The sequence below is a fragment of the Loxodonta africana genome, chromosome 11 (assembly GCF_030014295.1).
Source record: "Loxodonta africana isolate mLoxAfr1 chromosome 11, mLoxAfr1.hap2, whole genome shotgun sequence".
Lineage (NCBI taxonomy): Eukaryota > Metazoa > Chordata > Mammalia > Proboscidea > Elephantidae > Loxodonta > Loxodonta africana.
Window position 1 is genome coordinate 12,092,275 of NC_087352.1, and position 22,238 is coordinate 12,114,512.

Sequence of the window (22,238 nt, forward strand, 5' to 3'; positions counted from 1 at the left end):
GGATGAGAATGGTTGCACAACTCAAATATAATCAATGTAACTGAATTGTACATGTAGAAATTATTCCATTTGTGTGTGTTCTGCTGTGTATATTCTCAAGAACAACAGAAAAATGAATTATTAAAAACACATAAGTAAAAGTCTTAAAAAAAAAAAAAAAAAAGAACAAGAAAATGAAGGGGAAATAATTAACACAGAAATAAACAAGAAAATTTTCCAGAACCAAAGGACATGAGTCTCCACATTGAAAAAATAGACTAAGGGTCAGGATGATTAATGAATAAAGACTACACCAAGGCATAACACCATGAAATCTCAGAACTAGATAAAGAGAGAAGACCCCCAAAACCTCCAGAAAAAGAATAGATCAAATGTAAGTTCAAAGGAGAGAAGGATAGAAAAATTTTTCAGGGAAAGTGACAGATACCCCTTGTTATCCAAACTTACATTCCAATTCAGAAACTAAATAGATTTGAATCATAGGAATATTTTATATTTTCCACTTAGAATTTTATATCCAGCCAAACTATAATAAAATGTGAGGGTAGAATGAAGATATATTTAGTTGTGCAAAAACATTTACTTCCCCTTCACCCTTTTAAGGGAACTACTGGACGATATGCTCCAGCAAAACAAGGACTCAACTAAGACAGACAAATGGGATCCAGGAAATAGGATTCAACTTAGGGAAGTCCTAGAATGGAGTCTTGGTGGTATTAGTGGTTAAGAGCTCAGCTGCTAACTCAGCAGTTCAAATCCACCAGCAGCTCCTTGGAAACCCTATAGGGCAGTTCTACTCTGTCCTATAAGGGTTGCTGTGTGTTGGAATTGACTCAATGGCAATGGGTTTGGTTTTTTTAGGCTTACTCTAACCCATTCTTTGCTGTTGTTAGGTACTGTCGAGTCAGTTCCAACTCATAGGACCCTATAGGACAGAGTAGAACTGGCCCATAGGGTTTCCAAGGAGCGGCTGGCTGACAGAGTCGAACTGATGACCTTCTGTTTAGCAGCTGAATGCTTAACCACTGCAGCACCAGGGCCCCGAAGTAAGCCCGGAGAGCAGCTAATTCAGATTCAAGCAGGATAAAAAACCCACTGCCGTCGAGTCGATTCCGACTCATAGCGACCTTATAGGACAGAGTAGAAGTGCACCATAGAGATTCCAAGGAGCGCCTGCCAGATGGATAAAAAAAAAAAAAAAAAGATGGATAGAGGGCTTCAAAAGGGAGGAAAACAAAACACAACCTTGAATGTATTGTTAAGAGTAAGACAGATCTTAAAGAACATTTGAAAAGTATTAAGAACAGACGCATAAAAAATTGAGAAGTGACAAAGGTAGTTATTAACTCTAGGAAGCATAAACATTTGTATCAGAGAAAATTCTAGTACACTAACTGACTCTGCAGAGAAAGATACTGACATTATCATAATTTTTAACTTTATCCATTGAAATAAAAATTATGATTTTGTTGGAGTAAGGGGGAGTGGAACGAGCATAACAGAGCTAAAGCTTCACCTTCAATACTAGGAAGTCAGTAAAGAATTTCTAAAGTTGGTAAATCAATAAATAGCAATGTCATCATATTATTTAGAAACAAGGAAGCAAATAGCAGAAGAAACAGCTGAAGCAGTTGAAAAAGATGGCCTCTGTGGAACAGATCGGGGAGCAGGGATGGTGGCAATAGATACGCTGTACGTTTTTTTTAATATTATTCCCTTCTACTTTTTTTTTTTTTTTTTACTATTTTTTGTTTTTAAAGTGTATTCATGAAAACTAACTGATAATTATAGAAGTTAGAATTTTTTTCTGTGGTGGTGGCGGGGCGTGTTTCAACAGGAAATGGGCACAATGGAGATTCTGGATTCAGGAAATGTTCTAATTCAGCAGTATCCGGTAGAACTTTCTGAGAGGATGGAAATTTCTTTATCTTCACAGTCCAACCACAGTAGCCATGTGGTTATTGAGCACTTGAACTGTCACTAGGGGACTGAGGAACAGATTTTTTCATTTTGTTTAATTTCAATTAATTCAAATAGCCACAGAGGCTGGTGACTATCATATTGGACATCGCAAGTCTAGACAACGACAATGCTGCAGCTTTACAATTTATCAAAAAATATACAAAAGAGATGCGGACTTGTGAATTGTCAAAGATATTCAAAGAAAAAACCCACTGCTGTCGAGTGGATTCCGACTCATAGCGACCCTATAGGGCAAAATAGAACTGCCCCATAGAGTTTCCAAGAAGTGCCTGGCAGATTCAAACCGCCAGCCTCTTGGTTAGCAGCCATAGCACTTAACCACTACGCCACCTGAGTTTCCATCCCAAGAAAGGTTTATGAAATAGAAGATGAAAGTGGAGCAGAAGCAAAGGAAAAATCACTGTGCAGGGCCCCATCTTCAACAAGTTCGCATGGATATCCTGTGGAGAAAGCCCTCCTGAAGATGAGCACACAGTCCAACACTTCAAAACACACAAGGAAACAATCCATCATGAGTGAGCATTAGCAGACACACAGACCATAGGATTAGACACCTCTAAATTTCAGATAGAATTATCAGACACATAATAAAAAATAACTAGGCTTTAAAAAATGCTTAGAGACATAAAAAAAAAAAGAACCCAAAGCATGAAAAAAGGTCAAGACACTGGGGATGGCTGAAGAGTAACCCTGTGCAGTCGAGTCGATTCCGACTCATAGCGACCCTATAGCACAGAGTAGAATTGCCCCACAGAGTTTCCAAGGAGCGCCTGGTGGATTCAAACTGCCGACCCTTTGGTTAGCAGCCATAGCACTTACCCACTACGCCACCAGGAGTAAGGATTGGACATATGTGACAGAACTCACTTAGAAAGGGGTAATTTTAGATTGGTTTGCCAAAAATAATAAAAATGACCGTTTATGGAATCAGAACAAAATTAAAAGAGAAGGAAGCCAATTTCTGTGCAAACTACCTTTATTTATAAAGAAAAAGTTTCCCATTTTGTTATAAACATTAAACCAGAGCTGTGTGAAGGCACTTAACTAGGGGGAGGTGAGGCAGAATCCTACGGGAGGCCAGTGGGTCTCATTCAGTCTCCAAAGCTGCTGGAAGAGGTGGGGCCGGAGGTGACTCCCAGGGAAATGGAGCGGCAATGGCCCATGCCAGGCTCAGCTGAAATTGTGAGGTGGCTTGCTTTGAGGAGCAGTGGCAGCAAGAGTGAGAGGCACTTTGGACGGGGCCTGATTTGGCAAATGGGGGTTCTCCTGAGCCCCTGGGCGATTCCTAGCCCCGCCTCGACCTCCCGTAGCTAAGGCAGATCCCTAAACTTAAGGCTGAGTTCTCCCACATCCCCCCTGGGCTTCCAGGAGAGCAGAGAACTGGTGGCGAGGACTGCGCCCCCTACTGGGCTGGGGGGCGTAGAGCTGCAGCAGTAGTGGAGGGGGAGGTCAGGAGCGAAGGCAGGGCTACTTCCTCCAGTGTCCCTTGGAAAAATGTACTTCTCTCCCGCTAGACCTTATTCCTCTGAGACTTCACCCTGGGGAAGAGCTGCGGAGACAGGAACTTCAGACAGACGCCAGGAGCTCCGACGCCTCAACCCACCCCAACTTTAATGGAATTTCCTAATTCCACCCTCAAGTATGTGGACTGTCTCTAACCTCCCCCCCCCCATCCCTTCCTAAGGGACTCTTTCAGCGTCTTCCAAACCACTTGGGAACCCTCAATTCCCAACACCTCCAAGCACCAGGTGGAACCTTCCAATCACCAGCCCCATTACCAAAGGGACTATTCCCAGTTGTCCCCAGGGCCATAAAGGCCACACCCACCTCTCCCTACTAACACTGCTGTCTGTTTGGGTCTCATTTCCACCTATCGCCAAATTAAAAGAATCTCCCCTCCCAGGAATATAATAGAATCTTCTTGGTCTCCTCTCCTCCACCCTTCTTCAATCCTACCATCATCATTTCAACAATGAGTTCTTTCATACTCTGTCCAAAGTGCTGTAATAAAATCTTCCTCACCACCATGCCCGTTATTTCACAATTCTTTAACTTTTCCTATCACTTTTTTTTTTTTTTAATCACTAAAACGAGACTCTTCTTGGTAGTTGCCCATGGTTAAAATGGATTCTTCTTTAAATTCCCCATCAACATGACCAGGGATGATAATCAAAATAATTGATTGGGCACTGACCAAGTAAATAACCAGGGAGCAGTACTGGTTACATACCCCACAAAATATACCCCCCGCCCCGCACAAGTGCCAGTCTTGTAATGGACTTTTCCTCCCCTGCCCTCCTAATGGACTCTCCCTTACTTCCCCCATTACTATCATGGGCTTTTCCTTGTCTCCCCACAATCAATAATGGACCCTTCCGATTTTCTTCATCACTCTAAAGACCTGGTTTCCTCTAGCCCCATTTTTACTGTGGGACCTTCTCCTTCCCAAATGGTCTCCCCATCGTCCATCAGGAGGTTCCCTATATCTCCTCTGGGCTCACCCCAAAGTAGTTACGGGGCACGTAGCCCTCCTGGCCGTGCAGTGTGGCCCACCACCAGTCGTTCTCCTCCGGCCCGTCCTTCCGCAGCACGGTGACCGAGTCGCCCTCGCGGAAGGACAGCTCGTCTCCGAATTCCGCGCTGTAGTCCCAGAGTGCGTACACCGTTCCGTTGTGCATCAGTCCCATGCTCTGCTCCACGTCTGAAAGATGCCGGATCATGAGAGCCAGGAACCTCTGGGGACAAGGGGCACTCTGGGGCAGGGACAGGTCCCACAGGTCAGACCTGTTCGGGGGCTGGGGGAGGTACCACCTGGAAGGTTGTACGTGTCCTGTCTGGGGAGTCAGACCTGGCGGCAGATACCGGGACAGGAATTCTCTAGCATGCGACCACATTGGGGTGCATCAAGCTGGGCCATCAACAGTTTAGGCAGGGTCAGTGGCCCCCATTCCCCTCTTGTAGGTTTTTAAATTCCCATGTCGCCCCCAGAGGTATAGTTCTCTGCTCCCGGCTTAGGTGGTACAGTCCCCACAGAGGCTCCAACCCTTTCTTCTGATGGTACAGTCCACACTACCTTCCCCTTCCCCTATATGGTCCCATCAGCACCCTTTCCAGGTGGTGCAACTGGCCGTGCTCAAGTGATAGTCTTCACAGAGGATGTCATTCCTTCTTCAGTTGGTACAGCCCACCCTAACCTCCCCACTAAAGTAGTACAGTCTCCAACAAGGATTTAGCCCCCTTTCGAGATGGTATAGTCCGCCATGCCCCCCCCTTTTAGTGGTTCAGTCCACTGACTTCCAGTCTCTCCTCCCCTCCCTTCCTGGTGCGTTGTCCAATCTCTGCTTCACCCTCAAAGAACCCTCCTCATCCGAGGCAGGTATCTGTTGCAGTGGAGATTCCGACTCGTACCGACCCTCAGAGGCCAAATCTCATAGGCTTCACCCACCTGTGACAAAGGTGTAATGGGCCAACTCCCTCCCAAAAGGTTCCACCCTTCCCCCTTTCGGTGAATGATCTACCTCCTGCCCGAGTGTACAGTCCCTGTCTGCCCCTGCTCACCTGTGCCACAGGCGTTACAGCGGTTCCAGACTGAACTCCCAAATACCTAACCCTCTGTCCCACCCTCAGGTCCTACAGCCCGACGTCCTCCAACTTTCTGTGAAGTCCCTATCCCCCGCTGAATGGTACATCTTGCCTCTCCAGGTGTGTAGTACAGACCCTCTGCACACCCTCAGGGTACAGCCCACCCTGCCCTCCCATTAGGAAACCAGGTGGCTCAGTATCATGCCTGCACTTCCTTAGGTGATGTAGCTTGCCCCTGGAGACACATGGTACAGCCCCATGTCTTCCCTACAAGTGGAACAGCGACCTCCTGTCTGCTCACCTGCAAGGTGTGTGGTACTGTCTCTCCCACAGGCGACAGAGCCCACCTGCCCAGCCCTGTGTCAGGTAGATGGTATAGTTGCAACAGCCAACTCCCCACCCCCACGGGTGAGAGCGCAGATGAACAGCACAATCTCCATGACCACTCTTCTTCCACAGGTGTCCAGGTCACATGGCACAACCCCAAGTCCCTCTCTCTCAAAAGTAGCAGTCCGCCGCCCCCTACCCCACTTGCACTTTCCAGGTGGGCAGCCCTCCTCTCCTCCACTATCCCGCCAAGTGAATAGCACAGCCCCCACAGGTGACACAACTGGAGCCCGCCGCCCCCCACCGCACTTGGTGAGTGGTTGGTTCAGACCCCCAAGGCCTCCCTCCTCCTCACGGGTGCAGGCTGCCGGCCCTCCCCCACCTGCACACCCCTCTGCTGGACGGTCCAGTCCCCATGCTCCCCTCCCCGCTTCCGAGAAACGCCCCAGCTCTGCTTCGCACCTGCCAGGTACGTGGCGCAGTCGGTGTAGCCCTCACGGTAGGGGTCGCACTTCTCGATAGCGGTGGCGCCGTCACTGAGCGTGGTGGCGAAGATGGCTGCGCCGTGCTGCACCAGCGCCGTGCAGATGGCTGTGTCGTTGCACGACGCTGCGCAGTGCAATGGTGTCCTGTGCGTGGGTGGCAGGAATGAGAGACCATGCGCGGCAACGGGAGTCCAACCCTCTGCGCCGTCCTCGCCCACGCCCACCCCGTGCGGGTCAGGGGTTTGGACTCACCACCCATGGCTGTCTGGAGAGTTGACGTTGGCGCCCGCGGCAATGAGGAAGTCCACGATGGGGTAGTTGGCGCCGCAGATGGCATTGTGCAGGGCCGTGATGCCCTCCTCATTGGGCTGGCTCGGGTCGTTCATCTGCACGAGGTTGGGCAGGGGGCGCTCAGTCCTGCGGCTGCCCCTGCGCTCGTCCCCCCACCCCCAAGCCTAGGCAGCGGGGCAGAGCTCACCTCCTTCACCGCCTGCTGCACTATGTCCAGCTCCCCTGTCAGCGCCGCGTCCAGCAGCAGCACCAGTGGGTTGAGGCGCGCGCGGCGGGCCTTGCGAGGGGAGCCCGCCTTCCGCAGCACCGAGCGCATCTCCTGGAGACAGGGCGGGGGTTCAGCGACTGGGTGGGGGGTGTTAGTATACCCATTACCTAGAGGGGAGAAACAGAGGCCCAGGGACTGGGCGGCTACTGCCCCTGACCACCCAGATAGACAAGGGCAGGGCTGGGACTCGAACCCACACAGGGAGGTCCAGAGTGGTGAGAGTGGTGGTGGTGGTGGGGGGGTGCCTCAGTTCCCCTACAGCCTCTGGTTCACTACAATGATCAGGGAATGCGGTGACTTTGGATTCTTGAGCCCTGAGCCCTGAGAGGAAGCTGGGAGACCACCGAGTTGATGGCGAAGTAATTCTCTGCCTTCCAGGTGGTGATTGTGGAAGCTAGTTATTTAATTCACACAGGGTCATTTCTTTGAGAAGAAATACATGATATGAAGCACATGTGAAAAAGATTGCTGTTGGTGTGTGCCATCGAGTGGATTCTGACTCACAGCTACTCCACAGGACAGAGTAGAACTGCCCCATAGGGTTTCCCAGGCTGTAATCTTTACTGGAGCAGAGGGCCAAGTCTTTTCTCCCAAGGAACAACTGGTGGGTTTGAACCTCCAACCTTTCCGTTAGCAGCCAAGTGCTCAACCATTGTGCCACCAAGGCTACTGACAAAATATTACTAAGCATCAATTCCAGATGTTTGGAATATGAATATTTATCACATTATTCCTTGCTCTTTTTTATTTTTTTCAGTTCTCCCCCTGCAAGATTCATTTATTCTGAGTATGTAGAGTTTGCAATTCTGGCCTTGACTGTCTCCAGAATTTCACGATTCTGGAATTCAGAGATCCTAAGAGCTGCAGCTGCTGATTCCAAGATTCCCGGAGGTTCAGTCATCCGGGTGTTCAGTATACTGTGATTCTATAAATTCTAAGTGGTGCCATTTCAAATTGCTGAGGGTCCAGAGCTTGACAATCCTGAGGTCCTATGATTGAGAGCTTTAAGTTTTACAGATAGAATTTCATTCCAAAAGATGGACAGGATACATTCAAAATGTTAACCATGGCTCTCTCTAAGTATTGTGATTGTGTCCTCTTCATTCTACCTTTGTCTATTTCTCCCAAGTTTTGTACAGTGTTTGTGTATTCCTTTAAAGTGAAAATGTTAATTAAATATAATTCTGTATATTTAACATAGTGCACTAATCTTTTTTGATTTGTATGACTCAAATTACAAGATTCTATACTTCTCAGGTTTGGTGACTTCAAGTACTAGTAATAACCAGGGTCCATGATAAAACAAAAGTTGCTGTTGAGTCCCTTCTTACTCATGGCAAACCCATGCGTGTCACAGTAGACCTGTGCTCCATAGAGTTTTCAATGGCTGATTTTTCAGTAAATTGCCAGGCCTTTCTTCTGAGGTACCTCTGGGTAGACTTGAATCTCTAACCTTCCAGTTAGAAGCTGAGTACGTTAACCCTTTGCACCACCCAGGGACTCCAAAGTCCATGATACTAACTTTATAATTCTAAGATCCTATTATTCAAACCCTAAGTACACTCGGATTCTGAAATTTGACCATTCGGACATTGTGGTGCCAGGATTTAATTCCTAAATTCTGTGATTTTTCAAGTTTCTTTGTGCCCAGGATGTGTGAGTCTACCATGAGGCAACTCTACCATTTCAAAATGTTGTCATTTTCCTGTTCCTAATGTCAAGATCCTGACCCTCAACATTCCTTGGCTCCTCCGTCAGAAGAGCCCGGAATCAGATATTTTGGGGTAACCACATGGCTCCAACTTCTCCTCTGTCCACACATATCTGTGTTCAGGATTATTCCAGGTGCCTGCATACACCCACACCCCTCTCCTTGGCCAAGTTCTGGATCAATATCATCGGGAGACCATCCACTAACTGCCAATCAAATGATAACAACAATGACAGCAGCTAGCAGTTATGATGTACCAAACACTATTCGAAGCACTTTAACCAGCTGCCAGTCAATTGATTCTGATTCTCAGCAACTCTATAGGATAGACTAGAACTGCTCCATAAGGTTTCAAGACTGTAAATCTTTATGGAAGCAGACTGCTACATCTTTAAGAAGCCAAGCGCTTAACCATTGCACCACCAGGGCTCCTAGGTACTTTAACTATCTTTATAAATTTAATCATCACAGGAACCCCATGAGGTGGGTACTGTTATTCTCATCCCCACTTCACAGATGCGGAACCTGAGGCCCAGAGAGGCTAAGCGTCTTTCTTAAGGTTGCACAGCTAATAAGTGGTGCAGAGCTGAGATCTGAATCTAGACAGACAAGCTCTGCAGCTGCTGCGCTTTGCCACGACACTCACGGCCTCAGGGACCAGATTTGCTCTTGAAAATTTAAACAGCAGAGGTTTGCAGTGGATTCAGAGACAGCGTGGGTTTGAACTAAGAAGTTATTTTGAGTTGGGGCTGGGTGGGGCTTTTTTAGCCATAGGCTTCCTGAGGGGTAAGAGGACAGAGCGGATGGATAGGTGGATAGATAAACAGATAGATAAATTAGATAGAGGAGACAGCAAATCCACAGAGAGGTAGACACTAGAGACCATCTGGCTCCCAGAGAAAGGGAGACGGTAACTGCTTTGATTCCAGATTCCAGAATAATCCCAAGATTCATTTCCAGGTTGTGAGACTGAGATTCCAGAAGGGATGTCCAGGTGGGCAGGTTATTGAAGAGAAGGAGCACAGAAAGTCTCCAGGTGGATGCCCCTCCATACATTCTTCCCTTCTGAACACAGGCACACCTAGTTGAAGACCACATTTCCGGCCTCCCTTGCAGCTAGATTCCTGGCCAGTGGGTTGGAGGCAGAAGTGATGTCTGCAATTCCCAGGTTCTGTCCTAAAACAGGACCACTTCCTCTTCTCTCCCTCTTCTTGGCTAGAATGCAGGCTTGGTGGGAGCCATCGTGGGCCATGAAGGCATGGTAACCCCCAAGGAATGGTGGAACCCCAGGTAAACAGAGCCTGAGTCCTGACTCCATAGAGCTGTCTACCAGCCCTGGACTGCTTACTCCTGGACACTTGCTCAAAAGAGAAATAAACTTCTATCTCACTAAACTGAAAAAACCAAACCCATTGCTGTTGGGTCAGTTCCAGCTCACAGTGACCCCAAGTGTTAGAGTAGGACTGCTCTCTAGGATTTTCTTGGGTGTAATCTTTAAGGAAGCAGATCGCCAGGTCTTTCTTCCATGGTGCTGCTGGATGGGTTCGAACTGCCAACCTTTAGGTTATCAGTAGAGTACAAACCGTTTGCACCAACATCTCATTAAAACCATAGCATTTTGGGGTCTCTTTGTTACAGCAGCTGGATCCATATGCAGACTAATATACCCCAGGGTCTTTCTGTATTACTTACCATGTTCTGTGGCTGCTCTGGTGGGCTGCTCTGGGGTGGGGCTGGGGGTGGGATGGAAGCTGGTAGGGCAGGGGCTGGGGGCCCTGCCCTGGCCTCAGATCCCTCAATGATGGCAGACAGCTCAGGCTCCGGCCCCCCAGGCCCTGGCCCCTGACGATGGAAAAGACGGCTAATGATCTGCTGGTACTGCTTCTTGTGGGTCGGGGGCAGGGCCACGGCGGGGCTCTGTTCCATGGAACCCCTACGTTTGAGGGGCCGTGGGATCTCTGCCAGCACCCGAGCCACCTCCTCCAGCTCAGGCACCGACTGCGCCTCGGGTGGCAGTGCTGGCTGCAGCCGCGTAGGGCTGAGGGGCCGTGTTAGGGTGCCTTCATCCACATCGCCAGCCTCCAGCACCGGCGTCAGGAGCCCCTCCAGCTCCGGCTCAGGCTCCAGCTCGCCAGAGGGCTTGGGGAAGCCTAGCAGGAACAAGAGCCCCATCAGAGACGACCCCCTCCCCCCCGACCAAGGCTCCTTCTCCACAACTTCCAGGACCTGCAAACAGCACCTGACTTGCTATGCGACCTCAGAGCAGTTCCCTACCCTCTCCGGGCTACACTTACCTGAGCTGTGAATAATATAAAATGACCGCACCTCCCGTTTATCCAACAGTTAGCCCGTGCCTGGCATTTGACATGCCTGTCTTATTGAAGTCTTCCCACTACCTTGTGAGGTAGACACCGCTATCATCACCATATTATGGAAAGGGAAACTGAGTCTCAGAGAGGGCAAGTCAGTTGACCAAAGCCACACAGCTGGGATCTTAATTCAGTCCTGACTCCAGAATCTGTGCTCCTACCAGCCAGGACAGACTTGACTTTCTAAGATTCCAAGAAAACTCCTGCTGGGACTGGAATCCTGACAGGCGGTGGTCTTGCTCCTCTGTCTTATTCCCTTCCAGAAATTCTTCTAAAGCATAATAGTAATAAATATTACTCATTTTTACTGGTAATATTATTACACGGTATTAAAATCAAACCAACCAAACCCACTGCTGTTGAATTTGATTCCGACTCATAACAACCCTATAGGACAGAGTAGAACTACCCCCATAAGGTTTCCAAGACTGTAAATCATTATGGAAGCAGACTGCCACATCTTTCTTCTGTGGAGTGGCTGGTGGGTTCGAACTGCCAACCTTTCAGCTGAGCACTTAACCACTGTACCAACAGGCGTCCTTATACAATATTAGTACCAGGTATTAGTAATATTATTACTATTATTAGTAATATTAACATAATAATATTATATTACTAATATTGTTTATTGGAGCCCTGGTGGTGTAGTGGTTAAGAGCTCAGCTGCTAACCAAAAAGTCAGCAGTTCAAATTCACCAGCCGCTTCTTGGAAATCCTATGGGGCAGTTCTACCCTGTTCTATAGGGTCATTATGAATCGGTATCAACTCAACGGCACCTAATAGCAGCAATGAAATATTGTTTATATTATTAGTAAAATAAATATTAATATTAATAATGGTCACTGTCTATACATTAACTCATTGAATCCCCACCACAAGCCTATAAAGCAGATAGCATCAATTTTTTTTCATAGATGAAAAAACTGAGACTCAGAGAGGTTAAGAAATTTATCCCGAGTCACACAGCAAGTCAATGGTGAAGAGGGGCTCAAATCCACTCTCCTTGACTCCAGGTCCTTTACTTGTAACACCACTGATCTTGCACCAAAATACATTAATTATTATTAACAAATATGATAGCTGTTGAGGGCTTACTATGCATCTGGTGCCATCTTAAGGACTTTATATGGATTAAATCATCTAATACAATATTCCAATCAGACAGGTTCTATTGTTACTCTCCTTTTACACTTAAGGCAACTGAGGCTCAGAGAGGTTAAGTGACTTGCCTAAGGTCACACAGCCTGGAGCTAGGCAGTCTGGCTCCAGTGTTCGTGCTTAACCACCATGCTCTCCCTGAAACCTGAGCAAATTTCTAAGCTCTTGCGACCTCTCTCTCTGCAGGGACAGTGCCTGGAAAAGGAGTTGGGCCCTGACGGCTCCCTCACCTGGTCTGCCCCCCCATTTGTCCTCCCATCGCCCAGTCACATGGAATCCCTATTGTTGACTCACCTTCACTCACAGGGGGCCAGGTCTGTTGTGGGATTTGGGGGACTGGGGCAGGGGGTTGGGGCTGAGGCTGAGATTGTGGCTGGTGCTGAGGCTGTGGTTGAGGCTGGAGCTGCAGTTGGGGCTGTGGCTGTGGTTGGGACTGGGGGGGACACTGGGGCTGAGGGGGAGGCTGGGACTGGGGGGGCAGCTTAGGCAGGAGGGCCCGGTTGAACATGGGGGAGCCAGGAAGCGTGGCCCTGCTGGCCCCATGCTCCCAGAAGGCATTCTGCAGCTTGAATATCATGCTGAGGGGGATGGGGCGGTGGCGGGGAGCACTGCGGGGTTGGGGGCTAGAAGGGGGCATAGGGATGCGGCTGACGGGCTGCCAGCTTCGGGGCAAAGTGCCTGCAGACCCCGAGGAGCCCAGAGAGCGGCGGTAGCTGCCCACATCCGAACGCCTGTCGTTGGCCAAAGGGGACACTTTGTAATTCCGGGGCAGGGTGGCGCTGGTGAGATTGTCCTGGGGGGAGAGAAGGAGGGAAGAGATTCAGGCGGGAGGAAGATGAGAATAAGGAAAGGATAAGGGAGGAGAGGAAAGCTGGAGGGACTGAGGGCAAGGAAAAAAGGCCTGGGAGGGGGTGGGAGTCCAGGAGACTGTGAAGCAGCCAGGCGAGGGAGACTGGCCCTGACACCCCTTTATCCGTTTCCCATCCCCCAGTTCCCCCCTCCCCCCACCCCCTCCCCCCGTCACCTTGCTAGTGGTCCCCAACCCATCCAGGCTGCTCTCTCTCCAGGGCAACAGCTGCAGGCTGGGTGAGGCGGGCCGGGCGAAGACGTCCAAGCCTGCAAGGCGGGGGGATCCTTAGGGTCTGGGGTTGCCACCCCTACTGCCCTCCCTCCCTCCCCCCGCCCCCGCCAGCTTCCCAGCGCTCACGTTCATAGCTGGCGGTCTGCGAAGGCTTCTTCTCATACGCCACGTCCAGGTTGGACTCGTTCCAGGCTTTGGGGGGCCGCCGGCGCAGCGTCAGGTCGTCTGGGAAGAGGGTCCCAATGAGGACGAGGGAGGAGCTGGACCCGGTCCACACCCTGCACGCGGCTCCCGGCGTCCCACCCCTGCGCTCACCTTGAGCTCGCAAAGGCGGAGCGAAGGCGCTGCCACCGGTGCCCAGCAGGGGGCTCCCGAACGCCGCCTGTGTGTCGTAGGCAGTGGCAGGGGGGCGCGGTGATGGCCCGCGCTCAGGGAAGAACGCCTGGGGCCCCTCCGCCAGAGGGCTGCCACGCGGGGAGCCGGCGCGGCCCAGGAAATCGAAGGGCGTGGGGGGACCCTGCTGGCGCAACGGGCCCGGACTGGGCCGCGGGGAGGGCGCGCGACCCAGGGAACCGCCTGTGCCCTCGAAGGCGCGCTGCCGGGGCGAGGGCGCGCGGTCCAAGGTGCCATAGGCTTCCGGCTGCAGGTAGATTTGGGTGCGCGGCGACGACGGCCGGCCCTTGGGGGACAGCTGGCTGTAGGGCAGCAGGGCCGGGGCACTCTCGGAGCGTCCGAATGAGGTGTCTCCACCGTCGGTGGCCGCCTTCCTGGGGGACCCGCGGCTGCCAAAGGGCTCGGGGACCGGGCTGGAGCTGTACCGGGACTGCTGTGGGAAGACCAGGCCATGGAGGGGCAAAAGGAAACATTAGGAGAGAGGTCGGTAGAGGGTCAAAAAGGTCACCGAAGGTCAACTCAAGGGACTCGGACCCCAGCTGGAGATTCAAAGAGCCCAGGTGAGGGATGTTGGGGAGAGCCCTGAAATCAGAGTTGAGGCTAGCCCATGCACTACCTTTGTGCAGCTTAGGGAAAGACCCCTTTCCTTCTAGGGGTCCTGATTGTCCTCTCATGTGTCTTTGAAAAGCCCCACAACCTGCACAACCGTATGTGACAGCCTTGCTTGAAATCCAGGCCTCTAGCCAAGGGTGTGGGGAGAAGCTGGCTTTGGGGGCCAGAGTGGGGACCAAAGCGGGCAGGCTCACCCTAGAAGGGGCTCCAGTCTGGGGGCCAGGAGGTGCCTGTGAGTCTGACCACAGCGACTCCAGCTGCTTGGTCAGTTCGTCTACCTTGGCCGCAGCGGTGTCCAGCTCCATCTGCTTCAAGTCCATGTGCTTCATGGCCAGCGCTGGAGACCAGTTGGGGGGGGTAAGGGCGGGGCCTCCTTCAGGGCTCCGCCCCTGCACCTGAAGGCCCCGCCCCAGCAAGCCCCGCCCCCTTCAGCTCACACTGGAAGTTCAGGTCCAGAAGGTTCCGTGCGCTCTGGAACGCCTCGCTGTCCATGGTGCCGGCCGGAGCGGGACGCCTGTGGGGGGGGAGGAGCCTTCTCAAACTCCGCCCCTCCAAACCCTGCGGGCAAGGAACCTGGGGCCGAGAAGCAGGACTTGTCCCGCGGAGAGGCCAGCATCTTTACACTCCTTGTTCCTTCTACTGGAAGAACCTTGCCCCTCCCTCCCTTCGCTTCCCGGCTAGGAATTGCCAACTCCTTCAACGCGCAGTTCACACACCACCTAGAAGTCCCATTTTCTCCTACAAGGCTCTGAACAACTCACTCTCTTTACTTGGCTCCTGGTTCATCTCTTTATCTCAGCTCTAATAAGGCTTATAAAAGCCAAACCAAACCCACTGGCATCCAGTCCATTCTGACTCTGCGACCCTACGGGACAGAGCAGAACTGCCCCGCAGATTTTCCAAGGAGAGGCTAGTGGATTGGAACTATTGATCACCTGCTATTTGCCAGGCATTATAGTTGAACCTGTTGTTGTTAGGTGCCTCACGTAGATTTTGACTCATAGGGACCCCATGTGACAGGGTAGAACCGCCCTCACAGGGTTTTCCAGGCTGTAATGTTTACGGGAGCAGACTGCCAAGTCTTTCTCCCAGGGAGCGGCTGGGTGGGTTAGAACCTGCAGCCTCTCAGTTAGTCACAGGGCTCCTTATAGTTAGCCTAGGATGTAATAATAATTAGTTATCAATTATTGAATGCCTACTCTGGACCAGGAAACCCTGGTGGTGTAGTGGTTAAGTGCTACGGCTGCTAACCAAAGGGTCAACAGTCTGAATCTGCCAGGCACTCCTTGGAAACTCTATGGGGCAGTTCTATTCTGTCCTATAGGGTCGCTATGAGTCAGAATCGACTCAACGGCACTGGGTTTTGTTTGTTTGTTTGTTTAGTCTGGACCAGACACTGGGCTAGATGCTGGGGATATTTTTTTAAATAATAAAAATGATCACCATTCATTGAAGGCCCACTGCCTTCTAGAATTGTGCACCAAATACTTCATGCAATAGTCAAAACCACCTTAAAAAACCAACTGCCATCAAGTCGATTCTGACTCACAGCAACCCCGTGTGTGTCAGAGCAGAACTGTGCTCCACAGGGTTTTCGGTGGCTGAGTTTTTTGGAAGTAGATCACCAGGCCTTCCTTTCAAGGTGCCTCTGGGTGGACTTGAACCTCCAACTTTTCGGTTAGCAGCCAAGCATGTTAACCATTCCCACCACCCATGGACACCCAAAACCACATTAGGAGGCAAGAAAGTAAGGCTCAGAAGCATGTTGAAGGTCACCTGGTAAGAAGCCATTGGTGCTGGGCTTCATACCCAAATCTTATTTGTTATTCTGGGTCATCTCCACCAGACTGGGGTGGTCCCAGAGAGGAGAAACCGCTCAAATTCCTCTCCCCAGCATCCCTACCCAGGCATGTCTGACACAAACCTAGTGTTAGCAGGAGGATCAGGGAGTGGCCAGGGCAGATGAGTGGCTGTGGTCACTGGCCCAGTGGGAGGGGACCAGGACAGCAGGAACCAGTCAGGCCAGTGCTATCCCCATTCTAGCTTCTGCACCTGCCATCCCTGCCACCTCCAGCTGTACCAACTGGTTAGCTTTGGTGATGCAGGCATGGGCAGCAGGGCGGGCTGGGACATGCTAACACTATCCTCTGTCTGGGATGTCGCGGGAACAGAACCTATTGGGACTGGTGGCTCCTCCGGGTGTGTTGGGAGTGTGTGACCTTGGGTGAGGAATCCCCTCCATTCCTCAGGCCTCAGTTTCCCCAGCTGTGAAAGGAGAAGGCAAACAAGCTCTTCTCAGAGGCCCCTGCAATCTCTATGAGGGCTCGATTCTGAAGCTGTAAGAACCTTGAAACTGTGAAGAAAGTTCTAAAAACCAAAAAAACAAATTCCAATTCATAGTGATCCCATGTGTTACAGGGTAGAACTATTCTATAGGGTTTTCTTGGCTGTAGTCTTTAAGGAAGCAGATCGCCAGCCCTTTCTTCCACAGTGCAGCTGGGTGAGTTCAAACCTCCAACCTTTAAGTTAGTAAAACCAAATCAGATCAAACTCATTGCCACTGAGTCAATTCCAACTCATAGCGACCCTACAGTAGAGTGAAAATCATTTTCACCACCACCCAAACCAAAAACACCCAAACCCACTGCCGTCAAGTGGATTCCGACTCATAGCAGCCCTATAGAGCTGAGCAGAACTGCCCCATAAGGTTTCCAAGGAATGGCTGCTGGATCCAAACTGCTGACCTTTTAGTTAGCCGCCGAGCTCTTAACCACTGTGCCATCAGGGCTCCATTTCACCATCCAGAAATGCCTAATTAAAGTTCTACAGAGCCTAAAATCCTCAGGTTGCTTCTATGGTCGCAAAGTTCTGAGTTCAAGATTCTATTTTTGGAACGTTCTAGAATTCTCTGATTTGGCTATTCCAGAGTCCTAAGTCTTTGTACACCACCTTCTATCTATTCCAGGCTTCCACTGTCCTCCTCACGGGCCTAGGTGGATGTGTGGTATATAGTGCAGTGAATAAACACAAACAACGGAGTCAGACTTCCAGGGTTTAAATCTGGCCACACCACCTTCCAACCCTAGCAAGAGCCTTAACGTTTGTCCCTCAGTTTCCTGATCTGTAAAAGGGGGATAAATAAGGATCCACCTCACAGGACTTTTGTGAGGATCCAACTGGCCAGAAGGTGCAGGAGAAACTCAGAGCTCTGAGAATCGAGGCCTCAGAATCAAAACTCCGGCCTTTTAGATTCTCAGAAAGAGATACACAGGAAACCCTCTGTGCCTGATAAAACATTAAAATGAACAAGTCTATGCAGCTTCCAATGCCAGCATTCCAGCAGCGGCTGGTTCTTTGGGGGATTTCACGATTCCCAAATTTTTAAGATTCTCAGATTCCAGGCTGACGTCCTCTGGCTCTAAGGAAATGCCAGCCCTGGGCGTGGGGCCGGTCCGGGGGCTCGTGCGCGAGGAGGGGGCGTCGGGGCCTCCAGGGGGCGTTCCCGGGTCACGGCCAGACCCCGGGCCGGGCGGTGCCTGAGCTCAGGCCCCTGGAATGCGCTGCGGGCCCAGACAGGTGCGGCACATCCTGCGCCGGTGGAGCGGGACCGGGCGGGGCGTGGGGGCGGTGCCGGACACACCTCTGTTCACAGGCCCCTACCCCCGCCCTCCACCCACAGGTCTCCTCCCCCGGGCTCCCCTCCAACTCCAGCTCTCCCTCCCCTCTACCTCTCCTTTTTCCTTATCTCCTGAACCTCAGCCAGGTTCTTTAACGCTAAGGTTTCTGAGGTCTTCCTGAAGGAATCACCCTCTGTAGGAGCTGGGTCAGAGCGCCAGGCAAGGCTGGAACACAGAATCTTATAGCTCTGTTGGGGCCGACGGGCCCTGGAACAGATCCCATCCTTGCTGGGACTTGGTTTCCAGTCTGCAGGACGTCTGTGGCTGTATGTGGAAAAGACAAGGGTCTTCCCCTCTCTCAGCCTCCACCTTGGGCTAATTATTTAGCTTCTCCGTGCCTCCCTCAGTCTCCTCCTGTGTATGAATTAATACCTTCACCTCAAAGAGTTGTGAGGTTTGTGCGACGGAATGTATGTGCTGGGTTTAGAACAGTGCAGGGAATGAAATAAACCTCACACATCTAAAAAACACCTGTTGCCGTGGACTCATTCCGACTCTTGCTGTTGTTAGGTGCCCTCGAGTAGATTCCTATAGAACAAAGTAGAACTGCCCCATACGGTTTCCAAGGAGCAGCTGGTGGATTCGAACTGCCGACCTTTTGGTTAGAACCTGGGCTCTTAACCACTGTACCACCAGGGCTCCTTCCGACTCACAGACTTGTAGGGACCCTATAGAACAGAGCAGAACTGCCCCATAGGATTTCCAAGGCTGTAATCTTTCTGGAAGCGCGGACTGCCACATCTTTCTCCTGAGGGGCGGCTGGTGAGTTCCTTCGACCTTTGGGTTAGCAGCCTAGCATTTAACCGCTGCGCTCCTCAAAGCTCACACGTATAGAATTATTGCCTGCCTTCCTCGCCTGTACATTAAGCTAACACAGGATCTGGCACAGAAGGGGGGCTCAAGACCCAAAACATTTATTGTTCTCCCAAAAGACACCTTCACCTTTTTCTGAGATTCTAAAAGTCCGGAGTTTTGACTCCTTGAGTCTCTACTGCTGGCAGATCCTGGGATCTCAGTGCCCCTAATTCCCCCTGTACCTCCCTGAGTTTTGGCCCAGTGATCACCCCCAATAACTTAGGGATGGGGCAGGGAAGATTCCAGATAGGGGGAAGTGGAAGTCCAGGGTGTGGGCTGTGCCTGCTCTCCGGCCTCAGTTTCCCCACCAGAGCGGGGAGGAGTCAGTTCCTGGGGTTAGCAAACCTTAATCATGGTGGACTGTTGGGCAGTTGCCTGAGATGTCGCCTCTGGGCAATGGGAACCATCTTGTCTACCTCTTGGAAACTCATGCCAGCCCAGAGCCTGGCACACCCTGAGCCCTGGCTTGGCAGCCACAGTTATTGTTTTCAATTTCATCTCAGACTATCACCAACTGCCCTTCAAGCCCAGATACTAGGAAGTGCACTGTCTCATCCAAATCTCCTGCCTCTTCCACCCCCTAGTTTAATCCTCCACATGACACAGAGATGAGGGTGGAGAGAAGGGGCAAACAGAGGGAGGTGCCGGGTCCTGCCCTCCCCCAGCCTCAAGGACAAATAGACACCTCCAGAATTAGCCTCTATCCCTCCCTTATCTCCCACACTACCTCAGGTCAGACAGAGGGGGGTGGAGGTGACATTTCTCACCTCAGGGTCAGGGCAAGGAGCCCTGGGAGGGAGGTTAGTCAGAAAATCTGGTGGGAGTGGATGGAGTTCCGACCACCAGAGAGGAGCAGAAGGGAGGATGCCAAATCCAGACCCCTAACACTGCTGCCTGTGTGAGCGCTCTAAGCCTCAGTTTACCCCTTCCTCTCCGTGTAATGTGTAAGTGCCCAGCCAGACAAGCCTCTCCGAATCCAACTCCGTGTTCTGGAATTCTGCCCTGGGTTCCAGAACGCCCCCTGCAAACCCCATATATTTCCCACTCCCCATGGGGCAATAGGAGGCCCCCGCCCCCGCCAGGGGGCGCCTTGGGCCGGAGGTCCCTCCTCTGGTTAGGCAGGTCTGACGCCCCAGTTAATGACATGTTGGGGTTCGCGCTGCGGCACAGAGGAGGCTGGAGAGCTGCCTTGGCCCGCCCCCCCGTCCCCACCACCAGGCCGGGAAATGGGGGGGGCGCCAGGACACAGCCTTTGAGAGAGATCCCGTGTCCTTGTCCCCTTGAATCTCTGAGACCCAGGCTCCTCTATTTCCACTCACCCCTAATTCTGATGGGGGATCTAAAGACTCAGCAGAGAAGACAGCTGGAGGGCGGGCAGGGATGCCCGCCCGTTCTGGAGCCCCAAGAGTCCAGACCTTCCAATTCTGCCTAAGGTTCAGGCATCCAAGACCCCATTTCTACCCCAGGACTCAGGCTTCCGAGCGCCTCTCACTCCTGGGACTCAGGAATCCCAGCTCCAACGTCTCCCCAGGACCAAGTCGTCCAAGCCTAACATTCTGATAACTCAGGCATCCGAATCCCCTTTCCTTCCACCCAGTAAACCAGGCGTGCGAGTTCTCGCCTTACAGGGACCCAGGTGTCTGCGTACCCCCAATTCCGCCCCAGGACCCGGAGTCCGAGTCCCCTCCCAGTCCTCCCAGGAACCCAAGCGTCTGGCTCCTCTTGGGCCGCTGGACCCCAGGGGAGTGGAACTCACGGATCCGGGGCAGATCCTGGCACCGGGGGACTTCCTCCGGCTCCGGCTGCGGGGAGCGGAGGACGGGGCGGGGCGGGAGTCGGGAACAGGTTAGACGACGTGACTCAGGCTGGAGGGAGGCGGGTCAGGGAGGGGAGTGGGAGCTGGGGTCCCCTCGAGCACCTTGGGACTTGTAGTCCCGGAGGGACAGGTCACAAACTGAAACGTTTCCATTTGGATTCAGCTGGAGTCCATTTCACAGATAGGAAGGGCGAGGCCGAGAGGCCGAGAGCGACCTGGCCAGGGAGAGACAGGAGCGGAGGGCTGAGTCCTACTTCCCTGTGGCTGCAGGAGTTAAGACTCCCGAGCCCCTGTCCCATCCCTAAACCGGTCTCAGTTTCATTCTCCTGAGTGAAGGTCTGGACGCCACCAAAGGAGTAGAAAAAAGGTTGAAAGCTGAGGGAGGCTCACGTGCCCCGCCTCTAAGGCGAGAAAGGGGGCCTGCTAAATCAGTATTCCTTTAGGCCTCTGGGTCTCAATCTCCGCGTCGGTAAAAAAAAGGGCGGGTTGGATAGCACAGCAACGGCGCCCAGAGTGGGAAGCTGGGACTACAATTCCCAGCAGTGTCCGCGACGGACGTAAGGCACGCCCGCCTCAGGTCCTCTGGGAGTTGTAGTCCCAGAGCCCCCATGGGCAGCTCCCCGGTGTTTCGCCCACGCGCGGGAACTGTCTGGAGATTCCGGGCGAAGGAAGCGCCTTCCCGTCCTCTGACCCTCCCTGCGCTCTGGGAGTCTGTTCCCGCCCTGGGGAGGAGGGGGGCGCCCCAATTCTAAAGTAGGATCCGAAATCTCAGCAGAGGGGGCGGGGAGCGACGCTGACACACCGGCCAGGAATGCAGTCGGGTCACCCTGTTTAGCCACCGTCCCGCGGCTCCGCCCGCCGCTCCGGGCGACGCGGTCCCCGTGGGAAGGGGCGTGAGCGGCTGCCCCAAACCCACGTGCACATGGCGCTGTTTACACGGGACCCGGGACAGGTAGAGGGCGCTGGTCAGGGTTTCTACACCCTTCCCAAAGCCGTCGAGAATGTCCCCACGCTCGAGACTAAATCCTCGGGGGCATCTAAGGGTCTCATTTGATCCGCAAGCCCCGCCTCTCAACCGCACGGCCCCACGCGTGTCAGGCTCCCAGGTATGGAGGCTCCGCCCCGGATCCCAGGCTCCACCCCCGGCTCGTCCTCCCCTAGTGTTTCCCGCTCCCTGGAGCCTGAAGACCCCGCCCCTGGCTGGTACTTTCACACCCTCGGAAGGGATTACCCCCCCATTCCTTCATTTTCCCACCTCCCCCATTCAAGCTCTGAATTTCCGAGACACCTCAGAGAGGGTTTCTAACACTGGAAAACATTCTCTCTTAACAGGACTCTTACCTGTCCCTTTAAGAATTCCGACTAATCGGTCTTCTTGTCTCTTTAAGTCCTATCAGTGCAGCTACCCCTTTAAGGCGACGTTGGGGCAAACCATGTCTGAGGGACGGTAGGAAGAGGACTGCTGGGAGTGAGACTCGGACTCCCTCAGAGAGGGGAACCAGCCGCCTTCGGGAGCACATCTTCAAGAAAAGACATTTATTCGGTTATCTGCTCTGCAGAGATGGAAATTTCCCCCAGCTCTACTCATGGAACAAGCAGACTCCGAGCGACGCCCCCCGCGCGCCTGCG

The 22,238-nt window shown here is 52.2% G+C and overlaps 1 protein-coding gene across 3 annotated transcripts; it reads right to left on the reverse strand.

Annotated features, from left to right (window-relative positions):
- Positions 1 to 1,581: 1,581 nt before the first annotated feature.
- PPP1R13L (protein phosphatase 1 regulatory subunit 13 like) lies at positions 1,582 to 22,168 on the reverse strand. 3 transcript variants are annotated; one of them, XM_010586453.3, is made up of 13 exons: positions 21,951 to 22,168; positions 14,699 to 14,775; positions 14,456 to 14,598; positions 13,572 to 14,079; positions 13,383 to 13,481; positions 13,200 to 13,291; positions 12,470 to 12,968; positions 10,340 to 10,797; positions 6,856 to 6,987; positions 6,630 to 6,763; positions 6,355 to 6,521; positions 4,485 to 4,684; positions 1,582 to 3,532 (listed from the first exon to the last, which is right to left on the reverse strand). In XM_010586453.3, exons 2-13 carry the CDS (start codon positions 14,751 to 14,753, stop codon positions 3,494 to 3,496), a joined length of 2,526 nt encoding a protein of 841 aa, XP_010584755.2. In that variant the 5' UTR covers positions 14,754 to 14,775; positions 21,951 to 22,168; the 3' UTR covers positions 1,582 to 3,493. The 3 variants fall into 3 exon arrangements, with proteins under 3 accessions (XP_010584755.2, XP_023398937.2, XP_023398938.2); XM_023543169.2 differs by having other exon boundaries at positions 13,572 to 14,082; positions 21,951 to 22,167; XM_023543170.2 differs by lacking the exon at positions 21,951 to 22,168 and adding an exon at positions 20,550 to 21,749 and having other exon boundaries at positions 13,572 to 14,082.
- Between the last annotated feature and the right edge of the window lie 70 nt (positions 22,169 to 22,238).